The sequence below is a fragment of the Nilaparvata lugens genome, unplaced genomic scaffold (genome assembly GCF_014356525.2).
Source record: "Nilaparvata lugens isolate BPH unplaced genomic scaffold, ASM1435652v1 scaffold6301, whole genome shotgun sequence".
Taxonomy (NCBI): Eukaryota; Metazoa; Arthropoda; class Insecta; order Hemiptera; family Delphacidae; genus Nilaparvata; species Nilaparvata lugens.
In genome coordinates this window covers 3,820-17,954 of record NW_024092060.1, presented here as the reverse complement: position 1 = coordinate 17,954, position 14,135 = coordinate 3,820, and the positions used below count along the sequence as shown (strand labels likewise).

Genomic DNA, 14,135 nt, shown 5'->3' with positions numbered 1-14,135 from the left:
ATTTTCAACCTGATTAATTTTCCAGTAGATCCATCTTTTTGAAATGGTCTTCTCTGTTGGTTCACGTGAAGTAATCAGGATAAAATGTAACGGCTTTTGTGCAACTGGGACTTTGTGAGGGAAATTTTTGCATTCCTCTGGGATTTAATCTCAATTACTGTGATTTCACAGTAAATTCTCAATTTACTGTAATTCACTGTCTTGTTTCTCAATTTACTGTCATTTTTATGTGTATGAATGTTATTATAATTTCTTCTTTCGTAATAATTTTTTATGCTTTGTACTCCAGAGCGAAGCTCGGTCCCCGATTAAATAATACATGAGGAGAATTGGAACGTTTGGCTCTACACAGGTTCGGTTGCACAACAGCCGGTAAATTTTAACCATGATTAATTTCACGAGAACCAATCAGAGAAGGCGTTTTTGAAAAGACGGCTTCTCTGATTGGTTCTCGTGGAATTAATCACGGTTAAAATTTAACCGGCTGTTGTGCAACCGGCACACAGTCCACAGACAAATGTAGAACTGTTAATCTGACAGGAGAGTTTTTAATATGTTTTTCATTACAATTTTTCACTCACCTGCCATTTCGCTCCTTCCTGCTTCAAAAAATCGACATTCTGTTTTTCCTGTTCAACAATATCGAATTTTCCCATCACTTCTTTCAAAAAATTATCCAATAAGTCGTTATTGTTGATAATGTTTGAGACCTCCTCATCCAATTCAATCTCTGAAAAAGTAAAATTGAAAAAATCATGTGAGGTTCGTACAGACTTATGCGCCCAAAAATGAACTAGTGAGTCCACGTTAGAATGATAGTGAAAAAAGATAGCAGAACAACGTTGCCGATCCTCTGTCTTGTCAATGCCTTCTATAGATGGTAGGTAGCTGATACAGGTTTATTAATGTCATTATTACTGTTCATTCTCATTTAAAAATCAATTATATTTTATTAAGCTAGAAATTATATTTTTCAATAATTCCACAAACAATTGTCATAATAAGATGATATATTTGTAAATGAATTATTTAATTCCACATTGTAAAAAGACGATCTGGCAACAGAGCAAAGCGAGAAAGAGATAGCGGTATCCTCTTTGTTGAATGATAGACAGGATTAGCAATACCATTGCTATCAAACGCTGCCATTATAACGTGGACCTCACTATATATTATTATTATTATTATTATATTATTATTATTGATATTTGTCTTATATTATTGATATCGATATTAAACCGCATTTAATGAATACTGCTCAAACGGTGTACGACATGTCAAATATAGGTTCAATCAATCAACAATTTATTTAGCCTGATACAGTAGTACATAAGGCTACGCCACAAAATATTTTAAAAAATTACAATAACATAAGAAATCATAATTAGGTCGAAATACATAATAAAATCAATAATAAAAAATCCTTAAAATGAGTGAAGACAACAAAATCAATCAATAGCATTCAATAGTTTACCCATAATAGGGCTACGTTATAATTAACTATTTCATATAATAGTGACATTAATAATTTTCGCCTCACTGCACAGAAAGCAGCTGTTTTCCAGTCCCTACGTAGATCTGAAAGACATTGTTTGCAGACGACTCTCGTCTGACGTCGAAACAGGTTTCTTTCCGGCCGCTTTTTTGAAAATGTGTTTGGACATCTGTGTCATATGGGCATTGTGTTCAGGAGGGTGAGATCGGAAATTTCTCCCACTTTGAGTACCCTACGACGTCTGGTCTTGAGATATGAGACATCAAAGTTTCCCCCCCCCCTCCTAAAACATTCTTATTCAATTTATTATTCTTATATAGCTGATGCCAGAAAGTTAGGCGGCTTCGTTGGGCCAGGTGAACCTACTCACAGCTGATGCAATGCATCTTTTATTGTCTCTTTTGATTTAAAAATCATCACCTAAGCCAACTAGATGACAATCTACCTGACAACATCAAGCTGTTGGAACGCACAAGAGGACCCACGAAACCACCTAACTTTTTGGCGTCAGCTATAGTGTGGCGAAAAATATCTTACGCGACTCTCTCAGAAAGGTGTTTACGGTATTCGGATAACATATTCTCGGTACGCACTTTTCCCGGTACGCTCGGCAGCCTCGCCCGGGAAACTATCCTCATACCGTAAACACTAACTTTCTGTGTTGTAGCGTAATATACTATATTCTACGTAACCTCATGGAGGTAAACTCCATTGAGGGAGTTATTTTACAAAATCGTCTGAATGATTTTCTGATCTCTGTGGTGACGTCCACGTTATAATGGCAGCGTTTGATTAGCAATGGTATTGCTATCCTTGTCTATCATTCCACAAAGCGGATATCGCTATCTCTTTCTCGCTTTGCTCTTTTGCCAGATCGTCTTTTAACAATGTAGAATTAATAATTCATTAACAAAATATACCATCTTGATCATAAAAATTCATTATAAAATTATTGAAAAATATAATTTCTTGCTAAATAAAATATAATTGATTATTTCAAACGAGAAGAACAGTTAATATCACATCAATAAACCTGTATGAGGTACCGTCTATAGAAGGCATTGTCTAGACAGAGGATCGGCAATGTTGTTCTGCAATCTTTCTCCACTGCCATTATAACGTGGTCCTTGATCAATAAGATTGATTATTTTACACGAGAAAGAACAGTTAATATTACTTCAATAAACATGTATCAGCTACCGTCTATAAAAGGCATTGACAAGACAAAGGATCGGCCACGTTGTTCTGGCAATCTTTCTCCACTGCCATTAACGTGGTCCTTGATCAATAAAATGATTATCTTGAACGAGAATGAACAGTTAATATTATCACATCAATAAACATGTATCAGCTACCGTCTATAGAAGGCATTGACAAGACAGAGGATCGGCGACCGACGTTGTTCTCCTATCTTACTCCACTGCCATTATAACGTGGTCCTTGATCAATAAGATTGATTATTTTACACGAGAAAGACAGTTAATATTACATCAATAAACCTGTATCAGCTACCGTCTATAAAAGGCATTGACAAGACAGAGGATCGGCAACGCTGTTCTTCTATCTTCCTTCACTGCCATATAACGTGGTCCTTGATCAATAAAATTGATTATCTTGAACGAGAATGAACAGTTAATATTACATCAATAAACATGTATCAGCTACCGTCTATAGAAGGCATTGACAAGACAGAGGATCGGCGACCGACGTTGTTCTCCTATCTTTCTCCACTGCCATTATAACGTGGACCTCACTAGAGGATTTCAATGAGAATTAGAGTTGAGAATAATACATTCATGCGAGAGTATATCAAGAACATTTCATTCTACTTGAAAAAATTCGTATGTCTTCTGAAGGTAGGGAGTCCCTTGCGGGAAGGTCCCACCTCACCCGAACATATATCATTGCAGCCGTCAATGGGCCTTACCACTGAAATGTTTCAGCCGGGACCGACAGTTTAACGTGCACATTCTATTAATTGACCGAGCGAAGTGAGGTCTAAGATTCAAGTCGACGGTTTGGCATTTCTCTTAATGTTTGAATGTTTATATGTTGCGCATTTACGGCGAAACGCGGTAATAGATTTCCATGAAATTTGACAGGTATGTTCCTTTTTTAATTGCGCGTCGACGTATATACAAGGTTTTTGGAAATTTTGCATTTCAAGGATAATATAAAGGAAAAAGGAGCTCCTTCATACGCCAATATTGGGCTAGCTTCACATGCTTTCGGTTTCATTCGGTTCGGTTCGGCTCGTTACCGAAAACGAATGAGGCTTTCATACATGTCAGGTTTAAATTCGAACGGTTCTAATTAGGTATTTTCTTCTCAACACAGCTGTGTTTGGATTTTCACAGTTCATGCAGGTATATTTAAATATAAAGGTGCGTACAGACTTTCGCTCTGCTCCGCAACCGAACGTCACTCCAGCAGAGCGATTGATGATCGACCGGGGAGCAAGAGTGGATCGACCGGGGAACGCGAGAAGATCTAAAGCTGCGTACACATATTCGCGCTTCCAACCCGCACCGAGCACGCTCCTCCCTCGTACCGCCCTCGTACCACCATCGAACCAGTCGCTCCGCCCATGCACCATCATGAACGTTACGGAAGATGTTAGATCTTCTCGCGTTCCCCGGTCGATCATCAATCGCTCTGCTGGAGTGACGTTCGGTTGCGGAGCAGAGCGAAAGTCTGTACGCACCTTAACATCTTCCGTAACGTTCATGATGGTGCGTGGGTGGAGCGACTGTGGTTCGATGGAGGAACGAGGGCGGTACGAGGGCGGAGCGTGCTCGGTGCGGGTTGGAAGCGCGGATATGTGTACGCAGCTTAACAGTTGGTGTCAAAATGTAAGATGTTATTTCTTGAACAACAAAATTTTAAAGTTGATTAAAAATGTGAATTATTTATAAATAGTTTCTTTTTGATTATGTTAATTTTGGAAGTTCAGAGAGATTATTTTTTTAATTGAAAATTTGTTCCTTGTTTTGACACATGGTATAAAAAACTTTATCTCTTCTCTCCATTGATGAAATCATGTAATATTCGTGGAAAAAAAAATTCTCATCAAGTTTTAATTTATATCTTTCATATTTTTATAGCAAACTATTCATTGAAAAAAAATGTTTCTGTGAACTAACAGAAATGAATTGACCATATGATTTTGACTTGGAAAATTTTGAAACAGATAATCACGATATATCAGGTTAAAATAAAAACAAAAAAGCAAGCGTGTGTGAAAGGCTTTGTTTTTTCCTGTTTCCCTAGCAACGAATTCGAATAACTTATAATGAAACCTATTCGTGTCGAGGGGGCGTTCGGTGCTATGCGGTTGCTATTCGGTACCGAATTCAAACCGAATCATCGTTTCACACTTATCGGAATTTGCCGAAAACGAAACGAACCGAGCCGAACCGAAAGTGTGTGAAAGGAGCCTCTCGCTAGCAACGAATTGAAACCTGATGGAATTTATTAGAGTCAAGTGGGCGTTCGGTTGTATGCGGTTTCTATTCGGTACCGAATTACCGTTTCACACTTAACGGAATTTGCCGAAAACGAAACGAACCGAAAGAGTGTGAAACTAGCCTTAGAGTAAAAATCAGACTATAGAATTATTCATCATAAATCAGCTGACAAGTGATTACACAGATGTGTGGAGAAGCCAGTCTATTGCTGTATTTCCATAAGGTCTACAGTTTCAATCAGGTACTCGTGGATGAGAATACTGCATGAGGTCTACTGTTCACAGAACTACTAGTTTTACCTTCTCCTCCAGAATCGGCTTCCTGTTCGTCATCGGAGTCATCAAGGAGAACAATGTCACTTCTAGGTGGAAATTTGGCCGAAAAAATTGGTTTATTCTGTTTTAACAAACTTGTTAGTTCCTGAAAAAAAACAAATACAGAAGAATTGCGAAATGAACACACTTGAATCATAAAATTACCTGAAAATTTTTTTAGGAAGAGAGAAAGATGGAAAAATGGGAGTGGGTGGTGGGGAACGATGAAGAGGAGTAAGTGAGGTTGGTTGAGGAGGAGGAGGAGACGGATAAGCAAGAAGTGGAGGATGTTGAGGAAGATGTGTAGTAGGATGAGAAGGAGGAGGTGGTGAAGGAGGAGAGGAAGATGGTAGTGTTGAGGAGTAGAAGAGGAAGAAGAAGAAGAAGAAGAAGAAGAAGAAAATAACTTATACCTCTATGAAATCAGTGTTGAGGCGTTCTATAGTACCTAATAAAGATTTAAACAACCATAAAATTATGACTACATCTTCTCATCTGTGCCGATTCGTATTTGAATAGAATAAATTATAAATTATTGAGTATTTAATGTTAGACTCTACGTCTCAACTACTCAACTGATAAACTTGAAATTTTGCACAGCTTTGGGTGAATACCTGTTGTTTACAACTGAATTATATCTATTGTCTATAAATAAATAGATGAATAAATACTCGTATAGTCCAGTCAATATAGACATGAAAAAGAAGTGTGCTCAAGATTAAATGTAGTTCTGATTTTTTAATTTGGATACAATATAAGAACTATATTTTATCTCTTTCCTGTATAGGACTACTTGTAATATAAATATAAAGAAAATAAAAATCTCAGTACCCTTTTTAAAAATATTTTATCACAACATGTTTCGGTCATTTATGCCATTTTCAAGTGAACTATATTTTTCATGCAAACAGCAGGGTAAACAGCTAAATGCAATTTTTGCAGTGATTTACAGCATTTAATTTGGATTTTCGTTTAATAATCATTATTAATTCATTAGCATGTTAATAAATGCAATATCTCAGTCATTTCCATCTGTATATTGGTAGTTATGATTTTTCAATTAAATTGTTTGTATACATAAGAGAAGTCTAGAACCAATTCTTTTCATGCATAATTTCCTTCTGCTAGATACCTAAATGGTGGCTGAAAAACCTCGTATTTTCGGTTATTTTCCATTTTCCAGATATTTCCGACAAATCCAGTCATCGGACAGAAAAATTAGCTCTTTCATTTTCTTATCAAGAAATTTTGAATAACATTAAACCATTCGGAACTGTCTATCTCAAATGAGTACTGAGTTACAGTTTTCAAAAATGAGTAGTTTCAAGAGAAAATAAATTGTCCTAAACTTTTTAGGCTTGGTTTCGGAGCTCGGGATTCAGCTAAGTTCTAGACTTTAAACAGCTGGAGTCAGATAATTGGCTTACCGAAACGGGGCGTAGACGCAGTCCACGTTAAAATTGAATTTCCAAAAACAAGAAAAACACAAAAATGAATAAAATAGTGTAAAGTTCCAGCTATTTTGAATTATTTAGGAATGTCTAATTTCGTCAAGGAAAAACGTTTCCAATTATAGAAATGAGAAAATAAAGATTATAATAAAAACTACGACTACGCCCCGTTTCGGGAGTCAATTTTCTGACTCCAGCTGTTCAAAGTCAGCTAGAACTTAGCTAAATCCCGCGCTCGGCAACCGGCCTTTGGTGAATTTTAAGCCTCACAAACACATTCAGTTCTAGCACAGCTGATCAACTAGAAAACCTGAGATTGTAAGACCAACCTAAGTGAACTGGATTCAAAACTGATTTAGGGCCAGTTTTCGAGCTCGGGATTTAGCTAAGTTCTAGACTTTAAACAGCTGGAGTCAGAAAATTAGCTTTCCGAAACGGGGCGTAGTCGCAGCTTTTATAACAGTAGTCGTGGTTTTTATTTTCTCATTTCTATAATTGGAAACGTTTTTCCTTGACGAAATTAGACATTCCTAAATAATTCAAAATAGCTGAAACTTTACACTATTTTCTCTTTATTTTATTTTGTGTTCAATTTTCTAGTTTTTCGAATTTATTTCATACGTGACTATGACATGACTGCGACTACGCCCCGTTTCGGAAAGCCAATTTTCTGACTCCAGCTGTTCAAAGTCTAGGACTTGGCTAAATCCCGAGCTCGAAAACCGGCCCTTATCAACACTAATAACATAATAGCCTGTTTTTTCTTAATTATTGATAAATTTATTTTTCCTCCACCTACTGGCTAAAGTACTTACTTTAATCCTGAAACATAATACTAAAGTGTCACTTTTCGCTCTCGGTAGTAAAAAACAGAAAAACTCCCTAGGGAGTAAAAGTGACTCCATTTAAATAACATGGGAAGCATCTCTATTTTAAAAACTTACATTATAATAGGTTAGAAGGTCTAAGCTCAGATGAGAAAGCATGAAGAGGTGTCTGTTGTCATTGAGTCAACTGAATTCAATACCACAACCAGAATTTGATTAACTCATGAAATATATGTTTGTATGATATTATATTCTTAATATAGTAGACGATAAAAATTTATACAATTTTAAAATATCTTATTCTATTCTAAATACCAGCCAACAAATATTTTTGATCTGCAATTCAAATCTGAACCGCGTGATCTGGAGTCAGCCATTTTTGGTAGACAGCCAGCTGATATAATTGTTACAACTTTTGCTAGATAGCGCAATCGGCAGTGCCAATCAGACGGCCAGTTTTTAGGTTTTAGATTTAGGTTATGTTGTTAGGAAACATTGTCACCAATACGTAAATTATTAAAATGATTTATTTGCAGTTTCTATAAAAAAATGTAGATGGAGGAAAAATGTTGTGTACATCACGAGTGAAAATACTTTTTCTCCCTCAGGAAAATTGTTGCCCTCGGCTTCGCCTCGGGCTTCAAACTTTTCCCTCAGGGAGAAAAAGTCGTACTTTTCACTCTAGATGTACAAATAACTATTTGTTTTCAGCAAGCATGTTCCGTTTCAAAAAGCCAATTTTCTGACTTTTAATTTTCTGTTCGAAGTCTAAAACTTGGCTAAATTCCGAGCTCGGAAACCGGCCCTAGATTATTGAAAAATAAAAATAGAGTCAAAAACTAACCTGAAAATGGTTATCGGCAGTATCTCGGCATGCTTTGCATACAAGCTGCTTGGGACGGGGCTTCAAACTGTAGAATGTGAAGATGTGAGATTCATGGCATACTTGGATGTCGACACCAGATTTACATCCGGTGTTTAAACATTTCCTCCGGTTTGCCTAAGGAATAAAAACAGAAGAACATCAGGTATATATATACAAGCTTGCAGAAAAATTGGAAATGCATGTCACTAATAGTATCTTACGTCACAAGAACGGGAAGGGCCCTTTTGCAGGCGAGAATAATGATGGCCTATTTCTAGTCGAAGCATTAGCCGAGACTGGAATTTCATCCGAGCACTGCAAAAGACATTCACGTCCAAGTAACGTACTAGCATAGAGAAACGATAGCATAAGTAGATATCCCATGGTATAGGGCGTTTATGTCGCAACTTTTACTGTTATCTCAAGCCGATAATTCACGTAGTTCTTTCCTATGCAGCTGTGTGACGCTTGTGGTCTCTCAAATTGTGCCGTTCATACACTAACACCCCACAAAACAGTAAAAATTGACAATAATCAACAGTAATCGGCTTGAGATAACAGTAAAATTGCGACATAAACGCCCTATACCATGGGATATCTACTCACGCTATTGTTTCTCTATGGTACTAGTATCTCAAGTCACAAGGACGGGAAGGGGCCTTTTGCAGGAAAGAATGATGTTTCCATAGTGAGGTCCACATTATAATGGCAGTGTACGATTAACAATACTGTTGCTGTCCTTTTCTATCATACAACAAAACAGATAGCACTATCTCTCTCTCGCTTTGCAATGTTGTCTATTTGCCAGAATATTTTATATTTACTTTTGACAGTGACTGTACAAAACTGAACAAAAAATTCTCAGCCGCCATTTTTTTCTTCATTCTATCAAAATACTTGGGTACACAAGTCGTATAATTGATTTAAAATGTATTTTTGAAACGATGAAATAATTTTTAAACATTACCGTATGAAAAACACAAATTAAAATACCTCAAATGAAGTTTTAAAAGTTAATAACTAACATCCAGACTTCATCCATGCTTCAGTTAGGTTTAGCCTAACCTGTAGGTTTAGGTTAGACCTACTCGTACAGGTATAATAATACTGAACGGTTATTTCAGAATTATTTCCATTGAAATTACTTATTAAAATAGGATTTATATTTTTCCATTATTTTCAAAAGAAATTGGAATAGAATACCCACCAAATAACTCAATTTCTGTTGTTTTGAAATTCAGATCCTTGTATCACAGCTTTTTAAATTAGCCGCCATTTAAGGTTTGTATAAAAATAGAAATCCGATCTCAGTTATGGAAGCAAATTTTTGAATAAAATTATGAAAAATATTTTTTCTTGATTAATTTGACATCAAAATTGATTATTTTATCAAGGAAATGATAATTATTATTAGATTAAATTTAATGGGATGAATCGAGTAACAGCTGTGTACAGTCAGTGGCAAAATGGTGAGAATTGGCAACGTTTTCTCCTATCTTTCTTCACTGCCATTATAACGTGGACCTCACTATAGTCGAGGCGTTAGCCGAGACTAGAATTTCATTCGAGCACTGCAAAAGACATTCACGTCCAAGTAACGTACACTATTTTTTGTCATAATAATCTAAAGAAGAATAATTAATAAATAGAAAACATTACCTACTACATGCATTCTATAAACATAACCTAGTTTACAAATTCCGAATCAGGATTTTTTGGAAGTTGACAAAACTTCCATCTGGAGTGCTGGAGGTGTTTTTTGTAGCAGCTTTGCTGTTCCTATTTCGGAGCCAAGAAACAACTCGACTGTAAAGAAAACATATGGTTTCATTACAGTCGAGTATGGTGTAATGAGATCATATGTTTATTTGTTCTGCAAACATCTGTTTTCCGGCTTGATTTCATGCATGGAAAACAGCTGAGATTGAGTGACTATGACAAAAAGATATGAATCTGAGTATCCTTATTTCGTCACGACATGTTTCGGCTACTAATGCAATTTTCAAGTGATTTCAACTCACTACATGTAGTAAAGAAATAATTTAAATATTTCAGTACTGTAGATTGGAAAAGTCACTCAAAAGTCACATAGTTATTTGCAATAGTATTTTACGTCACATGGACGGGAAGGGGTCTTTTGCAGGCGAGAATGATGTTTCTAAACGCCTCGACTAGAATTTAATTCGAGCACTGCAAAAGACATTCACGTCCAAGTAACGAACACTATTTTTTGTCATGATAATCTAAAGAAGTACAATTGAGAAATAGTAAACATTACCTGCTTGTGATGAAGTTATTACATGCATTATATAAACATGACCTACTTTAAACTAGCTTTTCGAAACAGGGCGTAGTCGTATTCAAAGTTGAAATTAATTTTCGCAAAACTACAAAATTGAACATAAAAGTGAGTGTAAAGTTTCAGCTATTTTGAATTAGTTAAGAGATGTTGGCAAGGGAAAACGTATCCAATTATAGAAATGAGAAAATAAAGATTAGGTCAATCATAAAAACTGCGACTACGGTCCGTTTCGGAAAGCCAACTTTCTGACTCCAGCTGTTTAAAGTCTAGAACTTGACTGAATCCTGCGCTCGGAAACCAGCCCTAAAATTCGGAATGCCCGACCGCTCTCTATGTGCAAAAACAGATGAATTCCAATTTATCAATTCACCCAAAATTTAATTAGTTATAAAATTGAGAAAATTTAGGTTACCTGAATTTCAGAGTTCAAATCTTCCTCTACTCCTTTTTTCTCTTCATCCTCCTCTAATGTTATTACTTCCTTATCATCCATTTCTTTCTCCTTCGTTTTCTCTTGCGTAATCTCTTCCACGTTCCTGATTGTCACTCCCTCTCTTTGCATTGTCTTTCCATCTTTTTTCGGCGTGTATACTTCTTTAGTTTCCTTTACCTCTTCTTTTTCTTTTTCCACATCATCTTTCCTGTCTGAGATTAGCGGTTGCGCAGCGGAGTCTCCTGAAAAAAATTACAATTATCACTATTATGATTCTATCTTGCATCCAATTACACAGTAACAATGATGATTCATTTATTTATCACATAGTGTACAAATACTTAACATGAGGAAAGTCACAACAGGCTTATGCCCAAAACTTTCTTTGAAGTTCTAGGTTTTAAAGAAAAATCATTGATAAAATTCAATCACCCGCCATTTTAGATAAAAGTATCATAGAACATTTTTATTGATGTCATCTTTCTCGTTTTGAAGAGGCCTTTAAAATGATGTACCACACAATGGGTGTCTATATTTGAAATATTCGAGTTACAAACCCTTATGAGGGGTTGAAATTCAGTTGTAAGTCAAAAGGTAGAGTATTTGACCAATAACGTATCCTGAGTTACAGTATTAAATATTATCTACAACAGTCTCCAAGTTATTGAAGGGTTCCCATACATATATGACTCACTCTGTATATCTAAATGTTGATTTACACTTCTTAGGGCTGATTATTCAAACACAATAAAAAATTATGAAATGCCTTTTATTTAAATGCAACACTACTATTTTCAACTCTTCAAGAGCAATTTTAAATGGTTTATCATTGTGTTTTCTAAAGGTTGATATTGATGTACGGTATCGAAACATGGAATAAATAAAAGTTTGAATCTCCATATTAGTTGAAATATACCAAAAATGAAAATCTGGTGTGGCGCACTCACACAACTTTCTTGCCGTTATGAAAATCTGGTGTGGCGCACTCACACAACTTTCCTTGCCGTTATGAAAATTGATCACCAGACGCTAGTGTTCACGGGCATCTCAGTCTACTATTCAAAAATCTGAACCTGTTGGTGACAGGACAATAACGCTATAGACACACGAGGTCTGCTATCTCTCCATAGTGAATGATTTAATAGAATCAACAGTTGCCAACAGTTTGCAATTGAATGATGACATTTTCTCAATACCGAGCTCAAAATCAAAATTTTATAATCTAAAAAAAGGCGAGAGCAAGTTTTCCTGTCCGATTAAGATATTTGGCAGAAATAGCTGAAAACTGGAAAATGAGCCGAAAATACGAGGTTTTTGTGCCACTCTGTATCTAGCACAAGGAAATTTTGCATGAAGAAATTTGTTCTGGACTTCTCTTATGTAAAATTGATCACCTGACGCTAGTGTACTTGCGCATCTCAAGTCTACTATTCAAAGATATGAGACAGCTGGTGATAGGTCAATAACGCTGGAGACACACGAGGTCTGCTATCTCTTCGTAGTGAATGATTTACCGGTAATAGAACCAACAGTTTGCAATTTAATAATCACATTCTCTGGGATTTCAAGCTTATTTTCAATTTTAGGTGAAAATGTTACTGAACATTAATTGTAAAGATTCTCATGCTCAATCATTTACACTTGAAATTTTTTGTTCAAATTGTATCTGAAGCCTGATAATTGAGAATCTAAAATCAAACTTTGCATAGATGGGGGGGAGCTCCTGAAATTTCTACAGATATAGGACTAAAGGCAGTTGATAGAGCTCATCAATGACTATTTTAGGTATAAATTTGATCAAAGTCGTTGGAGCCGTTTTTGAGAAAATCGCGAAAACCCCTGTTTTTGACAACATTTTCGCCATTTTATCCGCCATCTTGGATTGCATTTGATCGAAATTGTTCGTGTCGGATTTTTATATTGGAAGGACCTTAAGTTCCTAATTTCAAGTCATTCCGTAATTGGGAGATGAGATATCGTGTACACAGACACACATACAAACCAATACCCAAAAACCACTTTTTTGGACTCAGGGGACCTTAAAACGTACAGAAAATTTAGAATTGGGATACCTTAATTTTTTCGGAAAGCAATAGGCCTACTATACTTAACTATGGTAATAGGGCTAGAAAAGTATAAAATACTAACCTTCTCAATTTTCGATTCTGATTTGGATGGAGAAACATCCATTTCTCCATTAACGTTTCCAACTTCCTTCCTTCGTTCAACGATTTCACATCATCTTCACTATCTTCATCCATGAGTAAGTTTATTATTTCTATTGCTTTCTTATCGTCAATATTTTTGTTTTCATGATCATTTTTCGATTTTTTTGCCGGCAATGGCGTAGAATCTTCATCGGAATCAATTTCCATAATCTCGTTGTCCGGCGAAGCCATTTTGAATCAATATTTCTTACATAACAGAAACAATAGGCCTACCCTGAACAAATAATTTACTTGAAAATTGATTTGTAACAATATTTTGGCGACAATGATATATTCGTGATTTAACATTACTGAAAGAGCAATTTTATTAGCAAACCCTTGAACACTTAAGTGTCATGGCGGCAGAAGCTAACCTGCCTAAGAGATACCTAAACTTTAAATTGCTTCAAATAATTATAATTATAAAAATAAATTCAAGAAAAGTTAGTGATTTTATAGTAAAATGTTTTATAATCAGCTATTTGTTTAAGTAAAGTTACCAATGGATATTTTAGATTTATAACTGATTAAAACGTGGACCGGTTGAAACTAACCTACAACTTACACCAAAGGTAACGATTTCAATAGCATGTTAAATCTAAAAAGAAAAATAAAACTACAAAATTACAATCAATGTTGAAATATGATATTTAACATCAAATTATTATTAACTATTTATTTTATAAGATTTTTGTACTGTAAATTTGTTTATGTACAGTATTTAAAACTGCAATGAATCAGTTGGAAAAAATTATATTATGTAAGTATTGAAAT

General features: G+C 35.5%; 1 protein-coding gene across 1 annotated transcript; it reads right to left on the bottom strand.

The window, feature by feature from the left end:
• Positions 1 to 581: 581 nt before the first annotated feature.
• LOC120356259 lies at positions 582 to 13,370 on the bottom strand (the record flags this gene model as incomplete). The annotated part of the gene is made up of 5 exons (XM_039445169.1): positions 13,304 to 13,370; positions 11,134 to 11,398; positions 8,399 to 8,554; positions 5,262 to 5,382; positions 582 to 730 (listed from the first exon to the last, which is right to left on the bottom strand). Coding segments are annotated over exons 1-5 (732 nt in total), but the record flags the coding sequence as incomplete, so codon positions are not given.
• Between the last annotated feature and the right edge of the window lie 765 nt (positions 13,371 to 14,135).